Genomic DNA, 27,559 nt, shown 5'->3' on the forward strand with positions numbered 1-27,559 from the left:
ACGCCTCTCCCCAGACACTGGCGGTGTGACCCGCAGTGCCGGGCAGCACTGGGCGAAGCTCCGGGGGGAACGTGGGTGCTTCTCCTCGGAGCGACACGGCTCAGCCCCTGCCCCGGCTTCCTCTGCGACGCCACAGCACAGACCTCGAAGCACCACCCCACCGGCCTCTGCGCAGCGAGAAGCCCCCCAGGCCTCCCCATCCCACAGAGTCACCCAGAGGGACAACCCAGGCGCCTCATCCACACAGTGGAACACCCAGGCAACGCCCCTGCCCTCCAGAGGAAGCCCACAGGGCAGCCCCGGAAGCTCGTCCACCCAGCAAAGCCGTCCTCGTCCTCGACTGTCCTCCCCCGTCAGAGCTGCCCACCAAGACGGAGCCTCTACCCAGCAGGACAGCCCACAGATTGCTATTCCCACTTCTCAACGGGAGATCTCCAGGACCTCCTGTGCCCAGCGGGACAACCTCAGAGCCTCCTCCCCCAACAGGACCACCCAGCGGGACAACCCCAGAACTTCCTGTGCCCAGCGGGACAACCCCAGAGCCTCCTCCCCCAACAGGACCACCCAGCGGGACAACCCCAGAACTTCCTGTGCCCAAAGGGACAACCCCAGAGCCTCCTCTCCCAACAGGACCACCCAACCGGAAAACTCGAGAACTTCTTGTACCCAATGGGACAATCCCAGAGCTTCTCCCAACAAAACCATCCAGCAGGAAAACTCTAGAACCTTCTGTGCCCAGGGCAATCCCAGAGCCTCCTCCCCCAACAGGACCACCCAGCAGGGCAACCCCAGAACTTCCTGTGCCCAAAGGGGCAACCCCAGAGCCTCCTCTCCTAACAGGACCACCCAGCGGGACAACCCCAGAGCCTCCTCTCCTAACAGGACCACCCAGCGGGACAACCCCAGAACTTCCTCTCCTAACAGGACCACCCAGCAGGACAACCCCAGAGCCTCCTCCCCCAACAGGACCACCCAACGGGAAAACTCGAGAACTTCTTGTACCCAATGGGACAACCCCAGAGCCTCCTCCCCCAACAGGACCACCCAGCGGGACAACCCCAGAACTTCCTTTCCTAACAGGACCACCCAGCGGGACAACCCCAGAGCCTCCTCCCCCAACAGGACCACCCAACGGGAAAACTCGAGAACTTCTTGTACCCAATGGGACAATCCCAGAGCTTCTCCCAACAAAACCATCCAGCAGGAAAACTCTAGAACTTTCTGTGCTTGGGACAATCCTAGAACCTCCTCTCCCAATAGGACCACCCAGCGGGGCAACCCCAGAGCCTCCTCCCCCAACAGGACCACCCAGCGGGACAACCCCAGAACTTCCTGTGCCCAACGGGACAACCCCAGAGCCTCCTCCCCCAACAGGACCACCCAGGGGGACAACCCCAGAGCTTCCTCCATCCAACAGATCACCCCCAGAACCTCCCCTGCCCAACGAGCCACCCCTAGAGCCTCTTGTACCAGATGGGAGCACCTCAGAAGCGCCTGCACCCAGCGGGACGGCCCTGGGACTCCCACCTTTCAGAGCGGCGTCAAGGACAACCCTGGCCCTCCATCTCACGGAAGCAGTCCCAGGAACCCTTCTCCCCACCGCACCAACAGAGACATCCCCTGGGCTTCCTTTCCGCTCCGGCCAACTCCCAGCGACGGTCCCCGAACCTCTTCCCCATCACGCTCCAAGCAAAGTGAGGTGCCCTGGGCGTCCATTGCCCTCCGGCCAACCCAAGGTGACAGGCCTCAGTCCTCGTCTCCCTCCAGACCAGCCCAGCGTGAGCCACCCCAGGCCTCCTCTGGCCCCTCCGGGGCCACCTCTTCTATCCACAGCCCGGGCCACCTCGGGGCCTGGCGGACCTCCTTGCCTGTGTACCCCGCAGCCCGCGGGGCGCCCCAGTCCTTCTCTGAGCCCTTCCAGCCAGCCTGTGCCGTGTGCATCGGACACCGCGACGCCCCTCGAGCCTCTTCCCCGCCGCGCCATTTGCAGCACGACCCCTTCCCCTTCTTCCCCGAGCCCCAGGCCACTGAGAGCGAGCTGCCCCACCATGACCCGCCCCACCTGCCACCGGCGGTGTGCATTGGCCACCGCGATGCCCCCTGGGCGTCCTCGCCGCCTCGCCAGACCCAGCACGACCCCTTCCCGTTCCTCCCAGACACGACGGACTCTGAAAATGAGCCCGCCCACCACGAGCCTCCCCAGATGCCCCCAGCCGTGTGCATCGGGCACCGGGACGCGCCCCGGGCCTCCTCCCCACCACGGCAGCTCCCCGAGCCCTCCTTCCTGTTCCAGGATGTCCCCAGGGCCAGCACCGAGAGCCTCGTCCCTTCCACGGACTCTCTGCACGAGGCCCCGCGCCCGCCCGCGCCCGTGTGCATCGGGCACCGGGATGCCCCCTCCTTCTCATCGCCCCCGCGCCAGGCCCCCGAGCCCTCCCTCCTCTTCCAGGACCCCCCAGGGGCCAGTATGGAGAGCCTGGCCCCCTCCACCGACTCTCTGCACGGCTGCCCCCGGCTGCCGCCCCAGGTGTGCATCGGCCATCGAGACGCACCCCGCGCGTCCTCCCCACCCCGGCACCCGCCCAGTGACCTGGCGCTCCTGGCGCCTTCGCCTCCCCCGGGCAGCTCGGGGGGCTCCCGGGGCTCGGCAGCCCCCTGGGAGACCAGGCACAACCTGGAGAGGGAGGAGTACACCGTACTGGCTGACCTGCCCCCGCCCAGGAGGCTGGCCCAGAGGGAGCCAGGGCCCCAGGCGCAGGGCAGCAGCGCCGGCCGCACCCGCAGCCCTGGCCGTGCAGAGGTGGAGCGCCTCTTCGGACAGGAACGCAGGTGAGCCCAGGGCAGGGGCGTCCAGCGGGATGGGGAGGCTGGACAGCAGGGCAGGTGGACTCAGGGTTGGGTTGCTAGAGCAAGGTCAGATCCTTCTGCCTGCTGGCTGTGTGACCTTGAAGCTACTTTATCTCTGTTTTTGCATGTTCGTTTTTTGTTTTGTTTTGTTTTGTTTGTTTTTGAGGATTAAATGATAGCCTGGTGGTCAGAAGCAAAGACTAGAGTCGGGCAGGCTGGGTTCAAATCCAGGGTCAAAGCCGCTTATGTCTTGTGTGACCTGCTAACATGATTTCACCCACCTGAGCCTCAGTTTCCTCATCTGTCAAAGGGGGAGAACACATTTATTTAAATGAAGTTAAATTCTCAGACTTTCTATTTGATCCGGTCAGGGATTTGTTTTGGTTTTTCTTTTCCTTGTGTGAGGAAGGACATGATTCTTTTCTACCAAAGAAAACTCACAGGCCCTTTTGCAATTCCAAAACCAGAAAATGTCCAGCCAGAGCCATGTGTTATTTATTTGGCGGGGCTGAGGATGCAACCTGGGGCCACACCCGCAACCAGGAGCCCTGTGTTTTATATAAGTGAGCTCACAGACTGGCAGGCTTCTTAGAGGTCGCACATTATTTTCCTGGGACATGATACTAATACCTGGAGTGCCAGTGTGTGGTACAGCCTAATTCTAGAACATATTCCACTCCCTAAAGGGGCATGTAATATTTGGTACATAAAATTCCTCTTTGCTGCCCCTGAGACAGTTCTCTGAGATCTAAACCTACCTGAGAAATCTTATCTCTTATTCTTCAAATTTCCTTTTCCAGTACACTTGATCCCTTTGGGGACTCCAGCATTGGTATCATTCTTCTTTGGCCTTTTTTTTTTTTTTTTTTTTTTTTTTTTGGTCCTAGACCTGAACCCAGGAGCACTTTACCACAGAGTCACATCCCCACCACCTCTTTTTGATTTTTAAATTTTGAAACAATGTCTAGATAAGTTGCTTAGGGCTGTGTCATGGTGCCTGGCTGATGCCAATTTGTATACCTTTGTTTTAATGATAGTTCAGCAGAGATTCTGAAATCTTTAAACCAAGTTAATTTTTTTTCTAGTTCCTCCTGGGATAACTGTTGGAGAGAGAAAGGGGTTTATAACAGAAATCAGGAATTTGTTTGCCCTTGCCATTTAATTGTTCTTATATGATCCTACACATTTTATTCTGCTCCTCTTCAAAGTAGATTATTTACCTTTTAGCCTAGGTTTTAGAACGACTGGGTAAAATTTCCCCTTATATGGCACTTTTTTCCACATGGAATACCACTTGTCCTCTGAAGACAAATTTTTAGACTATGCATTTGTGTAAGGGACAGACAAATTTATGGGTGGGTGGCGGCAGAGCTGTATTTCATTGTGTCCCTTTCATCTATCCGGCATGTGTTTATTGAGCATCTACTCTGTCTAAGCATTGTTCTGAGCCTGGGGCTCAGAAGCCCTTTTTCTGAAAGGGCTATCACATCAAAGCATCGGGAGTTTTAGTTTGATATCTTGACCTTTTTTCATCAGATGCTTTTGGACTCTCTTATTTTAGAACCATATAAGCATTCTGCTGTCACCCACATTTAAAACAGCCTCGCTTGGGTTTGCTAGGCTTGATGACTTCAGTTCTTTAAACAGTATTTAGAGGTCGCCGAGCCCATTTATGCTTCCAAAGGAAACTCTTCTGCCCTCCTCCATGTGGCCACACCAGCCTTCAGGAACAGGGGCCCCTATAGACACGGTTGCCTCAGATCAGGAAAGCTGGATCTCTGGAGGGGCCTCAGAATGTTCTAGAATCCCTAGGTCCTCTCTCTCAATGTCTCATGGGGGAAGAAAGAATTCCCAGAAGGCATGCCCACCTGCAAGCAGAAGTCTGAAAAGTGTGCGCACGAAAAAGAGAAGGCAGGTTTGCCCTGCTCCCTGGTGTGGCCATTTCCCACTCCCCCACCCCCACAGGAGGAGCAACCGCCAGTCACCAGTCACGTCTGGGGCTGTGCTTCACTGAAGCGCCCGGACCTCAGTTCTGGGGAAAGCTCACTTTCTTGGCCCTCCAATTAGATTGAACGTGAAGCTGCTCAGGGAGCCCGAGGCTTAGAAACCCCTGGGAACCTGGGCTCTTCTCCGTGTGAGCTGCTGAGGACTCAGCGTGGGCTGGGGTGGAGCGTTTGCCTAGTATTTGCTAAGGCCCAGGCTTCCACCCCAGCACCGTAAATAAATAAATACATACATATTCAAACTCAAATTCCTTCATGGATCTGGTTCTAGTGACATTGGCAAAACCATGTGACGGAAACCCCAACCTGCACTTTTTTTGACTCTGCAAAACCTCTACGGTGTTCCACATGCTTCTGCAGGCTGCACAGGTGCTGGGAATTGAACCCAGGGTCTCAAACATGCTGAGCACATGCTCGGCCCCTGAGCCACCTGCCCCCACCTGCTCCCTCTCCACTTGCCAATTTAGACGAAGTCAGACTCTCAAACCCCATGAAAATCTTCATGGAGTGGTTGGGTCTATGGAGGTGACCTTCCTACTAAGGGAGGGGACAAATGTGCCCCGAGTCTGTTTGATGTTCCTACTTTTCAGTGCTCAATAAATGTTTGCTTAAACATCGTGACTATGTGTGCACAGTGCCTGGTACACAGTAGGTGCTCAATAAACCTGAATTCCCACAAGAGCCAGTCTACCTTTGTCTGAGGTGCCTGCTGGATGGTACCAAGAAGCAGTGAGCAAGACAGAAAAGCCTGGCCCAGGCCTGACCCTGCTTCTCTCATGACATCTTCCCAGTAGCCCCAGGAGGCAGGACAGAGTGGCACTGACCACCCCATTTCCCAGAAGGGGACACTGAGGCCCGAGAAGGTCAACCCTCACTTAGGGCCCTCAGTGGGTTTCTGGACCCCCCACATCTCCTCCTGTTGGGAGGGAGTAGAGGGCCTGGGTGCTCAGGGTGGAACAACCCCGAAGGTCCTCAGGAGCAGCTGCATTTGCTCCTAGGAAGCCCGAGGCACCAGGGGCCTTCCAGGCTCGGGACGGGGGACGGTCACAGCGGCCCAACCAAGGCCAAAGCCAGCTTTACCGAAGACAGTCCAGCCCCATCCCCAGCAGGCAGGTGAGCACTGCCAGGCGCCGGGTCCCAAGGGACAGTCACCCCTCCCCCGCCTCCTCCATGCCAGGCAGAGGCCCTGGGCAGGGAGGTCCTCTGAGAAAGGGTCAGGTCCCAGTCACGGGTGTCCAGCCCTCCCCTCCCGCAAGGGCCAGAGCTCTTAGTCCCGCAGACAGCCCTCCAGGCTGTCCCTTCTTCCCAGGTCCCCGCTATTTTGAGAAGAGCCTGGCACACGCCACCCAGCTCTCGGCTGCCCCTTCCAGGGCGGGGATTGTATTTCTTAAGACACTCTCAGAGGGCACGGCCCACCCAGGGGAGCCGGGATCAGCACCTGATCGCCTGGGGGAAGGGGAGCCGGAGGGTGCGCGCTCTGGGCACGCCTCCTTTTGGAACTGAGGAACGTGGGTGAGAGGGACGAGCTGACCCCAGAGAAGAAACCCAGAGGCCTCCGCTCATCGGCCTGCTCCATCCGGGCTCCTGTGGGGACACGGCTGACTCTCCGGGGCCCCGGCCAGGACAGGCCGTGGCCGCCCGGCCGGGTCCCCGGAGCCTCACCCGCCTCCTACCTCTTTCTCAGGTGAACAAGCTCCCTGCCCAGCAGGCAGAACCAGCCCAGCGGAGCAGAGCAGAGCCCCCACCGTCCAGGAGTCCCGCGAGGCGGCCTGAGGGGGACCGGCGACTCCAGGCCTCCTTACCACCCCCCAGGACATCGGCCAGACCCCCTGAGAGGGAGCCACGGACAGAAAGACCTGCTCAAGGAGGCCAGGCAGACCCACGGCAGCCTCTGAGGGGGTGGCAGAGCCAGGAGGAGCTTGGAGGGTCCCAGGGCTCCCACAGACACCTGGAGAGAAGTTGGAGCAGCGACGGGGAGGGCCCAGGGCCTGAGGACCGGCCGGGACTTGGGGAGCCCGGCCTGGGGGCCGCCAGAGCCCTGGAGGGAACATGGAGGGGCCCTGCCATGGAGTACAGGGAGAGCTGGGGCCAGTCAGAGGCCTGGGAGGAGGAGCCCCCCAGGAGTGGGCTGCAGGAGCCCGTCCAGGAGCCAGCCCGGAGGGGCTGGGGCAGCCTGCAGGAGCTCTCCAGTCCCCGCTGGCCTGGGACTCCCCCAGAGAGCGCCTGGGCAGGCCCAGCAGACTTCCCACTCCCTCCGCAGCCTGAGACGCCCTCCGCCCTGGGCTGGAGGGACGAGGGAGCATGCCCACACCGCCTTGGTCCTGAGAGGCCACCGGATCTTGACTGGAGGGACTTGCTGGGCCTCTTCCGGGCACCTGGGGAGGGGGCCTGGGCCCGACTCCCACGGCTGGACTGGGAAGGCCTCCTGGAGCTCTTGCAGGCCCGACTGCCCCACAAGGACCCAGCTGGACACTGGGGTGGCCCAACCAGGACTTCAGGACCAGAACTGGTCCCCCCAGGCACAAAGGATGCCCCAAAGCCAGAGCAACACAGCCAACCCAAAGACTGGATGGAGGCCACTCAAGTTAATGGACACAGCCCTGGGCAGCAGCCCCAGAGCCTGGCACAGCCACCAATCCCTGCCTGCACCTCCACCTCCACCCAGTGGCTAAAGACCAAAGTGACCAGTGAACCCGAGACCTCAACCCTGGGCGGTCCAGAACAGAGAGGCCACCTGGGGAGCAGCAGCCCAGCAGAGGGGCCCAGCCGGCCAGAGCTGGAGGTAAGTCCGTCCCTCCTCTGAAGGCTAGCCAGAAAGTCAGCCCAGTCCAGACAATCCTCAGAAAGACTTCCCTGTGGCCATGACCCCAGCTCAGGCTTTCCCCCGGGGTTCAGTCCTTGTCCTCCCTGCTGACCGAGATTGTCCCGGCTGCCAATGCTGGACCCGTGTAAGGACCGGCCCTTGCTTGAGCATTCGCCGGGCGCCCAGCCTGGCGCTCTGCCCTTCGCCTCGTGGTGCCCTGATGAGCAAGGCATGGTCCGAAGGACCAGGACTCTGAGGCCCAGGTCATTCGCAGGTAGTGAGGGCCCAGCCAGAGAGCCGAGTCTGCCCCCTGTGGTCACCCTGAGATGCTGAGCTGGACCCTCTGGCCAGGCCCTCTCCGCTCCTGGCCCCACAGCACCTGGTTTGTGTTGTGTCTGGGGTCCCTACCTGGCCTGCAGCCAGTGTGGCTGTGTCCCCTCTCCCTTCGCTATGCCAAGTGGCTGAGTCCAGGGGAGCCTCACCCCCCCTCGCCCGGGACCCTACAACTCTGCAGACACAGAAGAGGCTGCCGGGAGCTCACTGGGTCGAGGTGGCCGCCAGGACAGACTGCTTAAATGGAGGCTGTGTGCAGAGTAGGCCAGCACCAGGCACATAGTAGGTGCTCCCCAAGCCCCTCTCACTGTCCCAGAGCTGAACCTGAAGGGGGGCGGGGAGAGCCCGGCTGCAGCCCAGGAACACAGCGCCTGCTTTGGACGCGCTGCTGCTCTCAGTCTGTCTCTAGCCATAAAATGGGACCAAGCACTGGCAGCACCCCTGGGGTGACGTGGAGGCTCCTGCCCGCTCATCCCACTCCCCACCCCATGGAGGGTGAGTTTCTTGGCGTTGGAGTTTACTGCCATGTGACACCTTGGGAGCTGTGCCCACTGTGCCTCAGGTGCTGTGCCCACTGTGCCTCAGATGGACGGGGGAGATGCCAGGGTCCCCACGTGATAGACGAGGAAACCAAGGCTCAGACTCATTAGGCATTTGTCAGGGACCACACATGCAAACTTTAAGAGAAAGGAGATTAAAGCCTCCACTCCGAAGCCCAGGGCGGCACTGGGGAGCCTCTCCTGGTGGTCTTTCCCTGGGGTGTTTTGTTTCGTTTGTACCGCTGAGCCACACCCCCAGCCCTTTTTATTTTTTATTTTGAGACAGGATCTCGCTGAGTTGCTTTTACAGCCTCACTAAATTGCTGATGCTGGTTTTGAACTTGTGATCCTCCTGCCTCAGCCTCCAGAGCCACTGGGATTACAGGCGTGCACCACCGAGACCCACCCTGAGACTTTTCTTAATTGGTCTTTTATCAGCTCGGTGCAGACATCAGAGATGCAGGGAGAGCCAGCTTACTCCTGCCCTCTAGTTGCCATTGGACTTGTTGGGGAGTAGGGAGACCACAGGCAGCTCAGGGAGGAGGGCATGGTGCTGCGTCCCGGGGACCACTGGGGTGCTGCAGGCTGGACGGTCAAAAGGGAGGCAGGAGGTCAGAGCAACTTCAGTTGGACTTACCCTGAGCTGAGGCTCAGGGGTCTCTGGGAGGCTCCGGAGTGGTAACCGGGGAGTGCACTGAGGGCATTTCACAGATGACAAAGCAGCGGCGTTCACCAGGTCCTGCTGGGGCCGCGGCCGCTGCCCTCCACGTCCGTCCCTGGCGTGGCATTCACAGGCGCCTCCCCCCAGGGGGCTGCTGGCCTGCGCCCATCTCCCTGCCTTCCCGCGTGCCGTCCCATTGCCCAAATGCTCTCTCCTTGTGTCTCGCCCGCCGAGCTGGCTGATTGTTCAAGCCTTGGCCTGGGTGTCCTGTCCTCCACGTCCCCCCAGGTCCCCACCCCAGCTGGTCCCCTTCTGAGCTTGGCAGTTCCACTTCCTTCCATCCGTCACTTTGGATTGTCCTTCCCCATACGAAACGTGAGCTCCCTGGGGCAGGAGCCGAGCCTTCTTTATCGCGTGCCTCTGACCCTGGGCCAGGGCCTGACCCGAGGTAGGGCTCAGCTCGGCTGGTGGCCGGTCGGTGGCTCCATGGATGTCTGAGTGCCTGCGAGAAACTGAGGCCGGGTGGGTGCACGGGATGGACTGACAGATGAGAAGTGGCTGATAAATGGTGCTGCTGAGCTGCTGGGTGAGCAGGTGGTGGGGAGAGGAGGCTGCGAGGACGTGCGGGTGGGACGCCGATGGAGGGACATCACGCGATGAATCCGTGCTGGCCGATGAATGGGGGATGAACGTTGGGATGGTGGCGAGGCGGGCGGGCAGGTATGGAGCAGCTGGAGGAAGGACACCGATGTGGGACGGCTGGGTGATGAATGTGGAGAAGTATGAGTGGGGGTGGGTGGAAGCTGAGTGGATGAGAGGGTGGGTGACGCCGGGCGGTCCGATGGATACACAGACCCAGGGGTGCTGGCGAGATGGGTGCTGCAGTGATGGTGACAGGTGGACAGGTGGGAGTGGATGACAGGTGCACCCTGGGGAATAACCTGGGTTAAGCTGTGTTCTTTCTCATCTCCAGTTCCAACCAGAGGAGCGCGAGGCGACAGAACAAGGCAAAGGCCAAGATTCACGGACTGACCAGAAGCAGGCGGACCCGGTAGTTGGGTGATGGGTGTGGGCGTGGGCACGGGGTGTGGAAGGGACAGGGACAGAAATCAGCTGGGCACCTGGGGCTCCGCCCTGGGGTCCTCTGTGTACACGGTGGGGCCTGGAGAAGAGGGGTTTTGGAAAGCTGGACAGCAGCGGGACTGGTGTGGAGACCTAGGTGAGTGGCCGGTTCTGGGGTTGGAAGCCCAGGGATCTGCCTCCGACTTGCTGGGCTGCCCTAGAAAGGTCGCTGCCTTTCCCCAGGCAAATGGTGGTTTGGCCCCCACGGTCTCTGAGGCAAGATCCTTCCGGCTCTGTGGGGCTGGGCCAGGCAGAGGGGAAGCGGGGGACATCCAGGAGCCAGGGAGGAGTTGGGGAGGGCCGAGGGGTGCCCGGGTCAGCTGGGCCTGGAGGGTTTCCAGGTCCTGGAGGAAGGGAGATGGGAGCCGGGGGGACCCAGGGGGCCGCTCTGGGCTGGCTGGAGCGCACAGCTCTGCGCCACCCCTCCCACAACCTGCCAAACAGATGACTCTCATCACCCTCAGCCTCCAGAGGGCTGAGGTCAGAGCGAGGGACACAGCAGGCCACGAGGGCAGGCGACTCACGGTTCCAGGCTGTTTTCCTGTTCCCGTTCCTCCCTGTGCTGCCTCCTGAAAAGCCAGGTGTGATGGGGGAGCATCGGTCTGGCAGCCTGGAGCCCGAGTCGGGCCCTGCTGCTGGTCAGAGCTGGGGGATCTCTGCGTCCCTCGCTGTGCAGAAGAGAAAACAGGCAGGGCGTCCGTCATCCCAGGTCACGCAGCCAGTCGGTGGCTGGGCTTGATCTAGAACCCAGGCTCAAGACCCCCACCAGTGTTCCCTCTGCCCCTGCCCCTGCCCCCGCTGCTCAGCTCTTCCCCGATCTGCGTGGCTTCTCGCTAGCCGCTTGGTGGGCCAGTCTTCCCATCTGTGAAGTGGGGAGGGTCCAGGGACTCTGGTCACTGACTGGGTTCTGAGAGTGCTGCTCTTCCTCTTTTGGAGTAATTTCTTCACACCTCCTGAAGCCACAGCTTTGTGAACAAAGAGGACATAGCAACACTGGGGGACCCTCCAGGCTCCCACGACATGGAAAGCCTAGCCGGCCCCGAGCTGCCCCGACTGGACAGATGTGCCGAATGCTTCATTCGCTCAGTCATCATCTGCCCTTCACCCAGTGTGCAGGGGTGGGTCGGGGCAGCAGCGGTGCCCCCACTGGGCAGTGCCAGGCTGGCTGTCGGGGCCGCGATGGGGGCACTCTCCTCCAGAGCCTTGCTGGGCCCACGCTTTGAGGCCTCCAGTTCTGCTCCCAGGGAGCGTGGACTCCAGCTGGCCCAGTGGGACGCCTGGCATGGGAGGCTCGTGAATCGGCAAGTTCAAGGTTAGCTTGGGCAACCGAGCAAAACTCAAAATAAAGAGCGCTGGGGATGTGGCTCAGTGCATAGCTCTTGCCTAGCATGTGCAAGGCCCGGGCTTCATCCCCAGCCCTGCAACAAAAGAAGAGCCAAAGAAAACCCCAGAGAATCTGCGACTCCAGAGAGGGACGCCCCGCTCTGCCCTACCCCTGCCTGTCGCCATGTGACTTTGGGCCAATCCCTCTGCTTCCCTGCGGTCTGTCTCCCCAACAAGGATGAGTTCAAAGGGGAACGTTTGGGGGCTCTGGCAGAGGTATCTGCAGGTGTCTGTGACTCGTTCATTTCATGTATGATGGCCAGGCAGGTGACGAGAGTGGGTGTCGGGGGACACTTGTTTGACCCCTTGGCTCTAGAGGTCGTTGCCATGAGGAAGATGGGCCTGGAGTTCCACATCTCTCGATATTTCGAGAAATCAGCGATACATATTTAATGCTAGACCCTAATGCACAATAGTCTGCACTTCAGGGGCTGAACGTGTGCGTCGGCGACCTGTCGCCACTCCTCTTGGCAACCTGGGGTCTGGCTCTAGGGTGTGGGGTGCACATCCCCAGGGATGCCGAGCCCTAGGGGCCTGTCTGTCAAACACGACGTAGTGCGAAGCAGTTAGCAAGCTTTTTTCCAGGATATTTCTGGGAGGGGAGAATGATGGGAATCCTGGGCTTCTGAGGTGGCAGAATGGGCAGGGGAGGCTGTGGCCAGGGATGCCCCCATCCTGCCACAGGGGCATGCGGCCAACACTGGACCCTGTTTGACAGGCAGACAAGAGGCCAGCAGAGGGCAAGGCTGGGAGCCCGCTCAAGGGCCGACTGGTGACCTCATGGCGGATGCCCGGGGACCGGCCCACGCTGTTCAATCCATTCCTGCTGTCTCTGGGGGTCCTCAGGTGGCAAAGGGTAGGCTGGTTCCAGCGGGGCTGGAGGGTGAGGGTGGCAGAGAGGGGAGGGGAGGGAGGAGGCTGATGTTAGTCCCAGAAGAGAGTGGGGGCTGAGGAGAAATTGGGGCCCCCACATAGAGAGAGCCCCAAGCTCCCGCCAGTCTCTTCGAGGTGGGTTTCCTCACCTCAGGGTAGGGCTGGGCTCTTTTTGGCTTTCAAAGCCAGGACAACCAAATAACCCACCCACGCTCGCAGCTGGGAGCGTCTCCTTAGCAGCTCCTCCCAGCCCTGGGCCAGGGGAGCCAGGTTGGGGAGGGGGAAAAATGGGGGAGGGCTTCTGGGATTGCAAAGTGTGTCTCAGACCTGGGTCTGAGCCAGTTTCACAAACATCTGGCGTTACGTAACCATCCCCTGCCCAGAGAGGCCTGTAAACACTCTGGCCTCTGGTTGGGGCTTCCTCAGGGCAGGGAGGGACGCAGCTGTGACCTGCACCCCCCTGTCCCCTTCTCAGCAGAAGAGAAGGGACCTGGCATCTCTAGGGACTGAGGGCTGGCTCATGGTCTCCCGTCTTGATGACAGGTCAACTCTTGTACTCTGTATAGTTGGCCCTGGGGCCGGTGCTAGGCCAGGCACTTAGAGACAGTGTACCCATTTTATAGACTGAGGCTCAGAAAGGTGAGCTGACTCACCTGAGCTCACACAGTTGGGTGTCCAGGAACTGATTTTCCTCTTGCCTGGTGAGAGAAGGGTTGCAACCAAACTTACAGGGCCCGCCCTGGTTGCCACATCTATCGAGGAAAAATCTGCTGCGAATCTCAGGGCTGCAAGGGGGCTCTGGGAGACCTGGAGGCAAGGAGGTTGGGGAGGGTCATCCGAACAGGAGCTTTCCCAATCCATGCCATTATTTCCTCTTTGGGGGGTCAGGGCACCAAAGGCAGTCAGGCAAACACAGTGATCTAGGGAGGGTGGTACCTTGGAGCCATGGGCAGGAATTACCTTATCAGATTAGCTTAAGGTCACCAGCAGGTCCACCAGGAGGGGGCAGGTGAGTCTTTGTGGAGAGAAGGGGGAGGGAAGTTAGGGACAGCAGTTTGGGGTAACAGTGATGGTAATGGTAACCAGCAATCACTCGTTCCAGGTCACACAAGGGCAAGCAGCAGAGCTGAGATTCAAACCCTGCTCTGGCTGATCTCAGAGCTAGATGTCTGCAAACACTCCCAGCACACGCTGGTCTCCCTGAGTCCTCCTGGATCTCTTAGGGGCACCACGCTTTTTTCCCATTAGACAGAAGTGGTCACTGAGGCTTGGTGAGTGAGGCCCCAGCTGTTCTCCCACCTGGGATGAGGAAGCACAGGCACAGGGATGGACGGCCAGGGCTCCTCGACAGTCTCCTTCCAGGGGAGACATGTAAAGAAGCTTCACGTACCTTTCCTCCCAAGAGGAGACCAAGGCCAAGGGCAGAAAGTAGGGCCTTGAATCTTGTCTCTGCGCTCACTTGCCGTGTGCTCTGGGCCACAGCCCCCCTTTCTGAGTTGTACCTCATTATCCTCAATAGAGCGAGGGTGTGAGACTGGAACACCTGAGTTTGGGGCTGTGGTCTTTGCCAGCTTAGACACTCACGCCTGGTGGTGCCAGCTCTCTTTGGCCAGGGTGAGCTGTGGCTCTTTCATTTGGTGTTTATCCAAGGCCCTGGGCTGGCCTCCAAGATCTAGAACACACTCCATCCCTGCCTACGAGGAGAACAGTGAGCTGAGGCCCCTGAAAGGTAACTGCTTAGAACGCATGGTGCGACCTTAGGGAGGAAGTGCAGAGGCAGAGCACTCCCGAGGGAGCATTTGGCAAGGAGTTTCCGAGTTTAACCGAACCCTTGGCTCCCGTTGGACCAAGGCTTGATGGGTGAAGAGGAATATTCCAGGCAAACATTGTGGGGGTGACGAGAGAGAAAATGAGTGTGTGTGTGTGTGTGTGTGTGTGTGTTGTGTTAGGGTGCAGAAGACAGGATGGGGAGTGTTCCAGACACGGCAGCCAGGAGGGACAAAGGACCTGGCTTACCCTGGGCATTTCCAGTAGTTGGTATTCTGTCCCCCTGCATGTGAAACGTACCTATGTGAGGGGGCCAGCAGGTGGGCCAGGCTCTGAGGACTACGCAGGACGAGAAGGTAGAGCTGACCTGTTAGTGAGGAAGCACTTCGTGCAGTGGAGAAGCTCTGGGCACTGGGTCGAGGGTACTAGTGAATCCCTGACACTAGGAAACCAGCGGGGCGGGGGGTGCTGTTAGTGCCCAGGCTTCAGGCCAGGCCCCTAGTGATAGGTGGGGTCTTCTGTCTGTTCCTCACTCTCCTGAGGATAGAAGCCTGAGTGACTTGCAGGAGGAGGGTGGGAAGTGACACCAGTGCCACAGGTCAGTATCTAGAGTGAGGTGGACTTATCCTTGGCCTCGTTCTTCATGGTGGGGAGACTCCCAGCAGAAAATGCTGAGAAAGAACTGGCAGCTCTCTGGACCTCCATTTCTTTATCTGTGAAATGGTGATAGTCATTACAAGCCAATAATGTTTAAACCCCAAGTCAAGGTGTCAGATTAATTGAAAAGGTGAGTAATCCAGGCTCCCTTGCCTCTTACCTGTGGAGGGCTAAGTAGGGATAAAGAGGTTTTTTCACATGCTTTACTTGGATTAAAGCTTAATCCTCATCTCAACCAGATGATGTAATAGCATTAGCCCATTTACAAAGGGTGAAACTGAGGCAGAGTCCAGTACCTTGCTTAAGGTAACAGAGTTTGGCTATGCTACACAGGCTACAAGTCCATTAGCCAACAAATTCCACCAAGGACTCTACTCATCTGCAGGCCTCAGATGAGATCCTGCAGCCAAAGAGCCTTTAACTGCCAAGAGCTCTGGGAACATGATCGCCGGGTGTACACCCACACCCAAGAACCAAAAACGAAGTTCTTAACTCAGCAAGATCCCCTGGCAAGGAGGGAGTATTTGGGGAAGACTTTACCATTCAAAACTCAGTTTGTGTGCATCTTACTAACAATTCTGTGTCTTACTCTGTGACCTCGGACAAGCCGGCCCACTTCTCTGCTTCCGTTTTCTCGTTAGTAAAATGGGGACAAGGAGCACTCCCTTTCAGGTCTACCTGAGGACAAAAGTCGTTTACACAGGTAACAGGTGTGCCCCTCCGAGTCATTAGTACTAGATGTTTTGCCCATGTTCCCATCCAATCAAGGTGCGGGGACCCGTCGGGCTGCCGGGGGCGACGAGGAGGCCACCGCAGCTCCCGCCCTGGGCAGTTGCCGGACAGAGTCACCTGCACGCCGGGCTCTTCCTTCCGCCCAGCCAGCCGGCTGCGGAGCCCGGCCCGCCCTCCGAGGCTCCCTGCCGCCGCCCCCATCCGCTCGCCGCGCCTGCTGCCCGGCCACCCCCGCGCGCCCGTCCCACCGGGAAGGCTCCGCCCCCGGGCCCGTCCCGCGTCCCCATTGGTCCGCTTGCGCCCCCCGCCGCTGTTTGTCCCGGCGTTCCCGCCGCCCATTGGCCCGCCCGGGTCCTCCCAGGAAGTTTGAAAAAAAAAAAAAAAAAAAAAAAAGTTTTATGGGCGGATGGAAGGGGCCGGGACTGCGCCGGGGAAGGGCAGGGCTGGAGGAGCGGCGGGCGCCGGCCGAGAGGGGCGGCGGCGGCGGGGTCCCCGCGCCGCGGAGCCCGGCCCGAGAGCGCCTTCCACCGTCCGGCCGCCTGCTCCCGCCGCCCCGGGGCGCCGCCATGACGGTGAGTGCCCCGAGCCCCTCCGCGCCCCGCCTCCCGGCGGAGCCCAGCCGCGCCCGCGCGGGCAGCCCCCTCCTCACTTCCCGGAGTTGGAAGGTGGTGTCGGCCTCCAACCTGCCTCCGCTCTGCTCCCCTCGTCGCCCTAGTAGCCCAGGCGACCCCAGGAGCTGGGAGCTCCGGGTCCCCGGCACCCCGCTCGCCTTGACGGGACCCGTGGCGGGCGGGTTCGAGCGAGCCTTTCCCACCTCCCCGCCGACTCCGTAGAAGAAGACCCGATTTCCCCGGGCTGCCAGGGACCCCGGGCTGCGGGAGGAGCGCAGACGGGCCTGGCCTGGCTGGGCTGGGTTGTCTCCGGGCTTGCTCGAGTGGGTCGCACAGACCTGGCCTGCAAAGACTGGCCACCCGTGTGGGCGATGGCGCGAGGTTAGAGGGCGAGAAGGACTGGCCGGCCCCACACCCCATGGTCCGGGGTCCATCTGGGACTCCGAAGCTGCAGGATTACATGCTCTTCCCCGCTTGGGCTTGGGCGCTGGGCCTTGGGTGGGGCGAAACTGCAGGTGGGGCGGTGGGTATGACGGCAGAAGGTTGTTTCTCTCTCGAGGGGATAAGCGCTACTCAAGCGCTGTCAGTACTTGCGCCTTAATAATCCTAGCGAGCCTCACAACTGACTTCACTGTTCCTACTTCACAGCCAGGTAAACTGAGACTTGGGAAGGGTATTGGTGAGTTGCCCGAGGGTTGTCCCTAATGTAAAGGAAGAAGTGCCCCTTTCCAGATCAGTCTGGCCACCTGATCATGATGTTCTGGAAGGGAGGAGTGGAGCTGCTTTTGATTTCTGGCTAGTGCACTAGGGAGGCTCCAGAGTTTGGTGACCCTCCCAGGGTTAGGATGAGCTCTCTGTGTGTGTGTGTGTGTGTGTGTGTGTGTGTGTGTGCTCGCACATGCGCGATCTGCCTTCAAGTGAGTGAAGTCCTAGTGAGGAGTGGGCTGGGCTGCCTGGGGTGGGGCCCATGTGGGGCCCCTGCCCCTGTGAGCGTGATGACCTGGCGCTGCTGCCTGGACTTCCTCGGCCTCCGCACATCCTGCCACCTCCCTGCTGGCCCTTCCTGTAGTCGGCAGCCTCCCCTTAGTCAGGGAGCAAAGGGGGATGTTGGGGGAGGAGCTGACTCAGTGTCCTAGGGCCAGGGGGTTGTGTTCACACTGCCCACTGGGTGCCTGCCAGCCCCTGCACTGGGTGCTTTCACCCTACCAAATGGATCCTTTAAGGTTGGTGGTGCAGTCCTCAAACAGCTGAGGACACTAACCGTAGAGAGGTGAATTAGCATGCCCTGGTGGTGCAGTTGGTCTCTGGCTGGGCCACAGTTTGTGTCCAGGTCCCAGTTTCCTATCTAGGGAGAGATAAGAGATGGATGTGGTTGCTGTTCCTGGGGCTGCACATGCTGAGCAAGAGTAGGCTGCTCGTTCCTCCCTGCTAGTGGGAGGAGGGCTTCCAGAGGGAGATTCCTATGAGTCTAGAACTTTGTCAGGTGATGACTGGGGAGGAGGGCAGAGCGCTGGGGGGAGGGAGCAGTGGGTGAAGGCTGGTGTTGGGGATGCTGAGAGCATGCGGGAGAGCCTGGCAGAGGAAAGCTCAGTCATGGGAAATGGGAGCCACGAAAGGCCTGGAAGCAGAGAGGGGGCTCCCGGTTCACCTGGCTGCCTTTCAGAGCTGAGCCTGCTCCATGCTGGGCCCTCCTGTGCCTTCCTCCACCCTCTTCTCTCCCTGGCTCATCTCCCCACCCTAGCCCCTGACCCAGCAGGTGGCACAGGTCCTGAGGGTGGGTAACTGCTCAGAGGCCTCAGGAGCTGGTGATCTGGGGCTGGACCAGGAATCAGATCCTTGTCCCCCTGCTCTTCCTTCGTCCTAGCCCAGCTTTGCAAGGAGCCTGGCTCCCAAGCCATCGCTGGGCATCAAATTATATGCTTGTTTTCTTGTTTACGGTCTGCTTCTGGGATCCACCAGGCCAGGGGCTACAGCTCTTGTTCCCAGCTGATTTCCTGCCCTAGAACAGTACCTGGTGCTTAAGAAACAAAACAAAACAAAAAACTGTTTTCTGTGTTTCCTGCAAAGACCCTTTGAGCCCCTATCCACACTGGGTCTCTGGGCAAGCAACCCACCAGTGGGGAGAAGTAAAGACAATCTTCACACAGTGGGGCCTCTGTAAGGTGCTGTAGGAGGCGGCTGGTGGGTGGTGGGTGGTTAAGTACAGGGAAGGGGACCTCAGAGGTGACAATGAAGGCAACTCTTGAGGCGTGAGTGGGGACTTGCTTGGCCAGCAGATGAGGAAGCCTAGTATTTCAGGCTGAGGACAGGGGCAGGTGTGAAGGACTCAGCGGCCTGGTGTGCTGTGGGCGCCCAGGCAGGGGGACGTCAGGCTGGGACAGCAGCTCGTATATCCTGAGGCAGCTACACTTTGTTTCGGAGCCACCTGGAACCAACCCTGCAGGTTTAAACAACCCTGTGACACAGGCCTCTTTGAGTGGGCAGCGTGCTTAGAGGGGGCTGTGGCCCCAGTCAGGGAGGGTGGCAGTGGGAGCCTGTGGCTGCTCCTGAAAGGAAAACGAGGACCTTTTGAACCTGGCCCTGGGTTTCTCCGCCAGAGGGTTTAAGAACTTGCTTTGGCCGCCGTACGAGGTCATGCCTGACATGGCTGTACTGGTCGGTACTGCTCTGCAGGGCCAGCAGGCTGCTGTGTCTGCAGCGTGTTCAGTCTCTTAGAAAGCTGGGGCGGGCAGGACCCTCAGAAACTTGCCATTTCAGGCATCCGGGGCTCAGAGGGGTGATGCGTCTTGGAAAGGTCACAGCTGCTCCACTTTCCAGGCAACCCTCAGGGTCCCTGCCTGTCACTGCGGCTGGGGATCCTGACTGGCTGACATCTGCTCAGCCCACCCAGGGGCTCTCCCCTGGGGCTTTCCCCCGGCTCAACTCCCTGGGCCTGGCCCTGAGCTTGGCTCTCTGGGCCAGGTTGGGCCCCAAAGCCCAGGAATTTAGACCAGGGAGGTACAAGAGGTGCCCTCAGCAACTTTTCCTGAGGCCTGGCTTTTCTGTGGCCAGGCCCCAGGGCCCTGGAGGGTCCCTGTCTGAAGGGCAGTGGAAGTGTGGTCTCTGGTCTTCAGGCTTAGTTTGGGACCACTCGGCAGCCTTGCCACAGGTGGCTGACAGGCAGGCAGAACAGAGACAGACAGAAACAGCCCCAGGGTTTCCTGGCTCAGAGCAGAGCCTGTCTCTTCCTTCAGACAGGTAGCAGGGTGAGGCCACCAGCCTGTCGAGGTCCCTGACCACAGCTGTGCGTAGTTCTGGATGTCTAGGCTGCTGGCCCAAGCCCCTCAACCACCTTCCTCCACCTGAGGAGAACATGGCTCCCTGGGAAGAGGACTGTCAAGAGGTGGCCAGGTCAGGTGGCTCTAGTTTCCAGCTGTCGCCGCCCACCCCACGGAGCCATGCCACCCCGCTCCCTCTAGGCAACCAGACACCTTGGCCTGGTAAGCCGCGATGCAGCTGCTGATAGGTGGGCTCACCGCCATGGCAACAGGTGGCTGCCTCCTCCCTGCCCGCCAGCCTTCTAGCCTCCCTGCCCGTGGAGCCCAGGCTGCAGAGGGACCAGACCTAAACAAGAGAGGACCCCGGCGGGCAGGGAGGGGCAGGGGGCGGGCACCCTTCAATGGACACAGTCAGGGACACGCCTGGATGTGCAGCTTCTTCGCGTTGGCCTAGGTGGGGGGTCTAGCTACAGACTCCCTGGAGCATGCTGCAGCTGGGAGCCCCCCGGCCCCGTGCCCCACTGGGCAGCACCTGGCAGGTAGGACTCGCCAGGCAGGACTTGCCAGGACGGAGATGCCGGGCCTTCCCAAAGAGGCCTGGGGGACCAGAGGGTTTCTGACCCTGGCCTGGGACTGGCTCCACCTTTCAGGGTCTCCAGTAGATGAGTGGAGGGTGGGACTAGGGGGACCCTAAGGGGCCACGGTTAGGGGTGGGCAGAGCTTTAAGGTGTATGCCTGGGCCGCCTGGGCCTTGTCAGAGCGGAACTGGACAGCTTGCTCAGACTGCTGCTCTGTGTTGTCCTCTGAGCCCCTAGGGGTCTCTGCAGGCAAAGTCCCCTCACCCTTCTTGGTAAAGAAGGCTGGTGGGAGGGGACCTCAGGCCCGTGTGGAGTGTGTGTCAGCCACTGGCCCACCCCGGGCTCTCAGAGGATGCAGGGTGGTGGGGGCCTTCCTGCGTGTGGCGGTGGGTACCGGCCCTCGGCCCTCTCGGCTCCTCAGACCTCGGCCTGGCAGGAGTCGGGCAGGGGGGTGCAGCACCTGTCCGCCCCGCCAAGGCCTTCCTGCTGGACTGACGCTCTGCCTCCTCACCCTCCACAGCCCGACCTGCTCAACTTCAAGAAGGGATGGATGTCCATCTTGGACGGGCCTGGAGAGGTAGGCGGGCCTGGGCTTCTACAGGCTTCCCTGGCCTTCCTAGTCTTCCTAGTCTTGCCTCTGGCAGCGGGGGTGGGGCTCAGAGCGAAACCCCGGGGGTACATTTCTTGTCCATTGGAAAGAGGGGCTGAGTCGTGTGGGAAGGAGGGGTGGGCACTGTCCTCCTGGACGATCTGCAGTGTTTCGTCACTCCACCTGGAGGGAGGCTTCCTGGTCAGCACACCCGGCCCCTGTCCCCTGCTCTCACCAGGAGCCAGTTGTCCTCCCATCTCATGACTCTGCCTGGAACTCTGAGGGTTGGGGCAGGAGGGTTTACAGAGACGGCCAGACTCCCAAAGTCTCGGCCGTGGGGTGGGGCTCAGCACAGCTCAGAAGTCACCAACCTGGGGCTCCTCTGATGGAGTCCCAGCCTTCCCTAGGCCTCGGCAGCCCCGGCTCTGAAGCGTACGTGATGGGTGGCGAGTGGAGGTGAAGTCTCAGAGGGTTCCACGCAGCCCTGGTACCTACTGGGGTCTCAGCTGAGGACCTCTCCCTTTCTCTGTCATATCTGTCTTTGGAACCAGAAAGGACAGTGGCCATTTCACCAGCTCTGCCCTTTCGACTGCCAGGCCTGCCTGGGAGTGAAGACTGGCTCCCTGCCACCCAGCCTGGGAGGGGACGCCTCCCACCCGGCCCGCGTGCGCCTGTGGCTCGGGTCTGCGTGCAGCCTGCATGCCGGGCAGGGCTCCGAGCCAAAGGGGATCTCATTGTGTTTCCTGCCCACATGCTTTATTCCCTCCAGCCCACGGCTTTCCGTCCCTGCTGCCTGCCCGCTGTCCCCTGGTGGCTGCTCTCCAGACTCGCACAAGGCCTGGCGCCCCGCCAGTGACCCCTTCCTGGCTTCCCCACCCAGGGTCCCCGGAGGGCAGAGGATTAGGGGCCCCACCCAGAACTGGCTGTTACTCATCCTCCTTCACGGGGTTTTGGAATGTCCGAGCTGGAAGGGCCCCAGGATCAAGCCAGCCCAGTCCCTGGGTGCACAGGCAGGAGACAGGCCCACCAGGGTGGTGATCCCCTCTGGTCCTGGCAGCACCTTGGGCAGCCCAGGCCTAGAACTGGGGAGCCTGCGGCCCACGTGCTCCTTCCCGCCATCTCAGAGTGGGCCTGCAAGGAACGGAGCCCCGTTCGCTGTAGAACCTGCCTGCTTTGCAGAGGCAGTTGAAGCCCGAGCAGCACCTCAGTCTGCTCAGGGGGGACAGGATGGCTCTGAGCAGCTGGCCCCTGAGAACCATCCCCAACAACCTGCTGCCAGGCCTGAGCCAAGTGCCATGAGAAACAGAGAGGTTAGGGACTTCTTGCCTTGTCAAAAGCCCCAGAAGACTGAAGCTCAGAGAAGTGGAAACACTTGTGTAAAGGTGCACAGCACAGTCACACCCTAGATCCTTGGACGTGACAGCCTGATTCTGAGTGGAAAGAAGTAGGAAGGTCATCCTTGCACACCCTTGAAAACTGACCACAGCCCAGAGGAAAGGAAACTAAGCGCTTGGAAGGGCAGCGGTAGGGCCAGGGACCGGGCTGCACGCATTCACCCTGGCAGCAGACAGACCTCCTGTGACGTTCCCGTGGAGACCAGAGCGCAGAGGAGGCTGAGCTGGCACGTGTGGTGCCAGTGTGTCTCGTGTCCCTGCCCCTCTCCACGTGTCTCGCCGTCCTAACCTGGGCTGGAGCAGCCAGGCACTGCGGAAATGCCCAGATCATACACGTGCACGTTAACGCAGCCTCACGCAGGCCCTGTCTAGCACTCCGTCCCCGGCCTCGCGCCTCTCCTCCTCCCTGGGAAGCCTCTGTCCCTGACCTCTGGCATATGCAGTCCAGGGCGAGCATATGGAAAGAGCCTTGGTGAAGTTCTGGCTGCACTGGCCCCTGACTTGGCCAGGCAAGTGACTTACCCAGGACATGCTGCTTCCTGATCTGCACCGGAGCAGGTGCCTGAGGACCTGGCTTTCCCACTCAACCGCGTGTGGAATGGCTGACCGTCCTGGCCAGGGTGCTGACGGGATGGTGGCACACAGCCCCCTTCCACGCTCCCTGCGGCCTCGGCCCCGGCCCCCTGCTCATCGCCCCTCTCCCCACAGTGGAAGAAGCACTGGTTTGTGCTGACGGATTCAAGCCTCAAGTATTACAGAGACTCCACAGCGGAAGAGGTGAGGCAGGGGCTGCCGACGGGCCTGACCAGGCTCCACAGAGGGGCCACCGGGGCCCCTGTGACGGTGCTGGGCCTCCTGTTGTAGGCAGACGAGCTGGACGGAGAGATTGACCTGCGCTCCTGCACAGATGTCACCGAGTTCGCAGTGCAGCGCAACTATGGCTTCCAGATCCACGTGAGGCTGCGCGTGGCGGGGGGTGGGCAGCCTGGCGGCAGGCCCCAGGAGGTGCTGCCATTGGACGGGATGCACCCATTTACCCAGAGACCCTGTCCTCAGAGCCAGGCAAGCTTTGGTGCCAACACTGGACAGTTCTGGGGAGAACTTGGAGCCAGTGGCAGCTGCCCAGGCTAGTGGAGGGGTATTTGTGCCCTCTGCAGCCTCCTTGCTTATGACCTTAGACCCCCTCCTGGGAAGGAAGGGCCACCTTTCCTGGGGTCAGCAGGGGGTTGTGGGGCTGACCACATGGCAACCTACTGTGGTGTGGACTTACAGACCAAGGATGCCGTCTATACCTTGTCGGCCATGACCTCGGGCATCCGGCGGAACTGGATCGAGGCTCTGAGGAAGACCGTGCGTCCAACGTCAGCCCCAGATGTCACCAAGTACGTGCTGTGCTGCGCTGGGCGGGAGGTGTGCACTCTCACATCTTGAGGAGTGGGGTTCTGGGCACCCACCTGGTTGTCCTGAGCCTGTACCTTCTGGGCCCCGCTACCTCTGGAGTGAAGCAGGGAGCCGCGCAGATGGCCCAGGCTTCCAGCCACTCGGAGGCTAAGGCAGGAGGATCACAAGTAGGAGGATCAGCAAGTGGTCAGACCCTAAGCAATTTAGTGAGGAACTCCCAGAAGATGCAAGGGCTGGGTGGGCTCGGTGGGCCTGCCTCCCGGGTTCAACCCCAGGACAGTGGAGAGCAGTGAGGGTCCTGGTGTTCATCCAGAGGTACACTGAGGATCCGAAGTCTGACTCGCCACCCCTTCTTCTTCATGCGTCCTGTAAGCATGGGGAGGGGACTTGGCTCTCGTGTCAGAGGTCCCCACCAAGTGGTTCTTCCACCTCTGCCTTGGGGGCCGTGCCTGCGCCTTTGTTGGGGAGACTGGGTCATCTGGTGTCTGTGCATCCCCTCCCAGGGGGCAATCTGCCCGCTCCAGGCTGCCCGGGTGGAAGGGTGGGGGCAGAACTCTCTGTGGGGCCGGGACTTGAAGCTGCAGGGCAGCAGGAAAAGAGCCTGCTGTTGAAGGGGGCTGAGGTGAGGCCCCCCAAGCCTGGTCACACCCTGGCCGCTCAGCCCACACCAATGACTTCCCATCTGAATTCCAGATTCGTCACCTGTCATGGTGGATATCCTGTCTGCACACGTATGCAGATGTGCCCAGAGCCTCTGTAGCCTCAGATGCTGTGCAGTGAGTTGTCACAGGCTCATCTGCCTTGACACAGAAACCCCAGGCACAGAGACTTAAGCGACTAGCTCTTTATTCCCTTCTCCAGGGGCGCCCCAGGCTGTGGAGTCCAGCCTGGTGGGTGGCTCTGCAGCCCTCCGTGCACAGCTCAGTCTCTGGCTCAGGACCCGCCTAGGTTCGCCCAGGTTCTCGTGGAGCCAGGAGCCAGGCAAGGGGGAGCAGCCTCTGGCACCTGCTGGTGGAATGTAGTCACGTGGCTAATGTCACTGCAGAGGTTGCTGGGAAGTGTAGTTTTTGGCTGGGTGACAGTGTACCTGCCTCTACTGAGGGAGAACTGCCAGTCACTCAGAGTCTTCACCCCGTCTGCAGTGACTGCGGGCAACCCTCTGCTCCCCCATGAGCCCCTGAACCCTGGGCCTTGCCTCGCACGTGTTTTTGTTTCGTGTGTTTGGTAATGACTCGCTAATCAGCGCTTCCGAAGGGCTTGCCGGGGACCTCACGCTCTTCCCTAAGTCCTCACCGCAGCCCCGCGTTACAGACGGGATGACTGAGGCGCCACTCGGAAGGGCAGGGCAGGGCAGGCAGCACCGTCCTCCTCTGCGCTGGGTGGTGGAGCTGGGCTGCCCAGGGCCCGTTAACAGTGAAACCAGGCTCTCAGCCTCCAGGTGGAGCTGCTGCCTCCCTGGGGCCTGTCCAGTCGCTGGCCCAGGGCCTGGCACGCGAGCAGCCTTCCGAAGGGCTCCTGGGGACGGAGGGGGCACATCCCCCTGACAGCGCTCTGCTGTGCTCTAGGCTCTCGGACTGCGACAAGGAGAACACCCCTCGTGGCTGTGGCACCCAGAAGGGCTCCCTGAAGGCCGGGGAGCAGCGGGCCGCTCGCGAGGTCGTTGGCCGGGGCGGCCCTCGGAGCGCCGATGGGCCTCGGCAGGCCCCGGACTACGTGGAGCTCTCCCCGGTGGCTCAGCGCAGCCCGCAGCGGGCCCGCACCCCCGACCGCCCAGCCAAGCAGGAGGAGCTGGAGCGCGACCTGGCCCAGCGCTCCGAGGAGCGCCGCAAGTGGTTTGAGGATAGTCGGGCCCCAGAGGCGCCCGCTGGTGAGGGGCCGCGCAGGAGCCTGGGCGCCCCGCTGACCGAGGACCAGCAGAGCCGGCTCAGCGAAGAGATCGAGAAGAAGTGGCAGGAGCTGGAGAAGCTGCCTCTGCGGGAGAACAGGCGGGTGCCGCTCACCGCCCTGCTCAACCAAGGCCGAGGCGAGCGCCGCGGGCCCCCGGGTGACAGCCACGAGGCCCTGGAGAAGGAGGTGGGCCCGCCCTCCACACGCCCTGGTGGGGTGGACCTGATCCTGAGACCAGGAGCCTCGGCTTCCTTGTGAAGGGAGCTCGGGGCCCCAGGCCTTGGCCTGTTCCAGTCTCGTTCTTTCCTGGCTCTGCCTCAACATTAAACCGCAGAGACGGGAACTGGGAAGTAAAGGGAGAGGCCACTTTTGTGCTCCTCGCACATACCAAGCCTTGGCCTGTCCTCTGCCCTCCGCTCGCTCACTCGGTGGCCGCAGCAGTCTCAGGATCCTGCAGGGCAGGCCTCGTCACACTTACTGGTGGCAAAACAGACTCAAGATGTTTCCCCTGCCACCCTCACGGTGTGGGAGAGATCTGTGCCTGCTCTGTGCCGTTGGGGCTTCTCTGGGCTGAACTCTGGCCAGCCAGGGAACAACCTGAATGTCCCCTTGCCTGCACCTCCACACTAAGCCTGCTCGCCCTTCTTGAACCCAGAGCTGTTCTGGGCCCCCGGGAAGCTGGGCCGAGTCCTGTGGAGCTGGCAGCATGTGGGCCCCTGTCTCCCACCAGCCCTCCCCACCCCCCTCTGCACCACTGACCTGGTCTCCTTCCCTCGTAGGTCCAGTCTCTTCGAGCCCAGCTGGAGGCGTGGCGTCTCCGAGGGGAGGCTCCTCAGAACGCACCCAGACCCCAGGAGGATGGCCTCATCCCCCCAGGCTACATCTCTCAGGTACGCTGTGCAGCTATTTGAGGGGTTGGGGGCAGGTTTCTGGTTGCTGTGTTACCAGAAAACAGCTGATGTTTTGGGAGCCCTTCCTGTGTGCTGGAACCCGTGAGAGGCATTTGACATGCATCCTCTCATTTAATCTCCCCACAGCTGGTGGGCATGATCACTGTGCCCATTTTACAGACAAGGCCACTGAGCACTGAGAGGTTATGTGATTTGCCCGAGGTCACCCGACCTGCCGGTGGCAGAGGTGGGATTTGAACCTGGGTCCGACTGACCGCAGAGCCTGTGTGTGAGTCCCCGTGTGACACTCTGCACTTGGACCTCTCCCACGCATCTCCTGGGGAAGGGGGAACCAGTGCCCTGGGAGCTGCCCCCAAACACAGGGAAGGCCCGCCAGTGCCTTCCAAGGAGGTCTGCAGGACACGGGCGCCTTTGGTGGCCTCTGGGAGCACACCATCCGCTTAGGTCAGCGGCTCTCAACAGGGGTGATTTTGCCCCCTAGGAAGAGTTGACTGTCTGGAAACTTGATAGTCTCTACTGGGACGACTAGCTCTCCAGAAAGCTCTGTGTGTGTGTGTGTGTGTGTGTGTGTGTGTGTGTGTGCATGTTTGTTATAAATTTTCCTGATATAAAGAATGTTTAGTACACAATTTACAAATAAAAACGACGTAGTACTTTTCATTATGAATTCCACATAGCTGACAGACTCGCCTCATGGGGCTCCGATGACTTCCCCCTCCTCTTGTACCCACAGCTATGAACAGGCACATGTAGTTGTGAGTCTGAATTGAACATTTTGTTTGTGCTAATAAGTAAGATAAGAAGATATACTTTGAAACTTGGTAATTGCGAGCAACTTCTTTCCTGAATCAGATGATAGTTTTCCATTGAGAATATTCTATTAAGAATATTTCTGCCATTTTTTGGTCCCGTGGGCACCTGAGGGCTGTAGGTGACACGCTCAAAGGCTAACCTGCATTCTTTGCATTGTCTCGTCTCTGGCTGAAGTCCAGCCGATCCCTAAAGCAACAGCCCAAGCCCTGACTTATAACGCTTACCGTACACACTCCCACTGTGGCCAGTGCCACGTGGCCAGCACCGAGTCCCTGAAGTCGCGGAGCCAGGGTCTGGGAAGAGACACGCCATAGGGAGCGCTTGCCCCATCCACACGCCATCAAATACACCCTCAGGAAGGCGTGTGATAATGACCGCGGTGAAACAGTCAGGGAGTG

At 60.3% G+C, this 27,559-nt stretch overlaps 1 protein-coding gene across 3 annotated transcripts in view; it reads left to right on the forward strand.

Moving 5' to 3' along the window:
• Positions 1–27,559, forward strand: part of Triobp (TRIO and F-actin binding protein) — a 47,498-nt gene that overhangs the window by 11,006 nt on the left and 8,933 nt on the right. The window contains exons 5-16 of one of the 3 annotated variants that reach the window (XM_047549229.1): positions 15–2,829; positions 5,849–5,963; positions 6,535–6,990; positions 7,033–7,632; positions 10,160–10,237; positions 12,410–12,547; positions 20,687–20,743; positions 22,795–22,926; positions 23,014–23,103; positions 23,422–23,531; positions 25,116–25,623; positions 26,217–26,327. In XM_047549229.1, coding sequence (XP_047405185.1) covers positions 15–2,829; positions 5,849–5,963; positions 6,535–6,990; positions 7,033–7,632; positions 10,160–10,237; positions 12,410–12,547; positions 20,687–20,743; positions 22,795–22,926; positions 23,014–23,103; positions 23,422–23,531; positions 25,116–25,623; positions 26,217–26,327 — 5,210 coding nt within the window. Of the gene's footprint in view, positions 1–14; positions 2,830–5,848; positions 5,964–6,534; positions 6,991–7,032; positions 7,633–10,159; positions 10,238–12,409; positions 12,548–16,118; positions 16,293–20,686; positions 20,744–22,794; positions 22,927–23,013; positions 23,104–23,421; positions 23,532–25,115; positions 25,624–26,216; positions 26,328–26,474; positions 27,009–27,559 lie in introns of those variants that run through there. The other 2 variants (XM_047549231.1, XM_047549230.1) reach the window with 2 other exon arrangements.

Source organism: Sciurus carolinensis, chromosome 4 (genome assembly GCF_902686445.1).
Source record: "Sciurus carolinensis chromosome 4, mSciCar1.2, whole genome shotgun sequence".
NCBI classification, from domain to species: domain Eukaryota; kingdom Metazoa; phylum Chordata; class Mammalia; order Rodentia; family Sciuridae; genus Sciurus; species Sciurus carolinensis.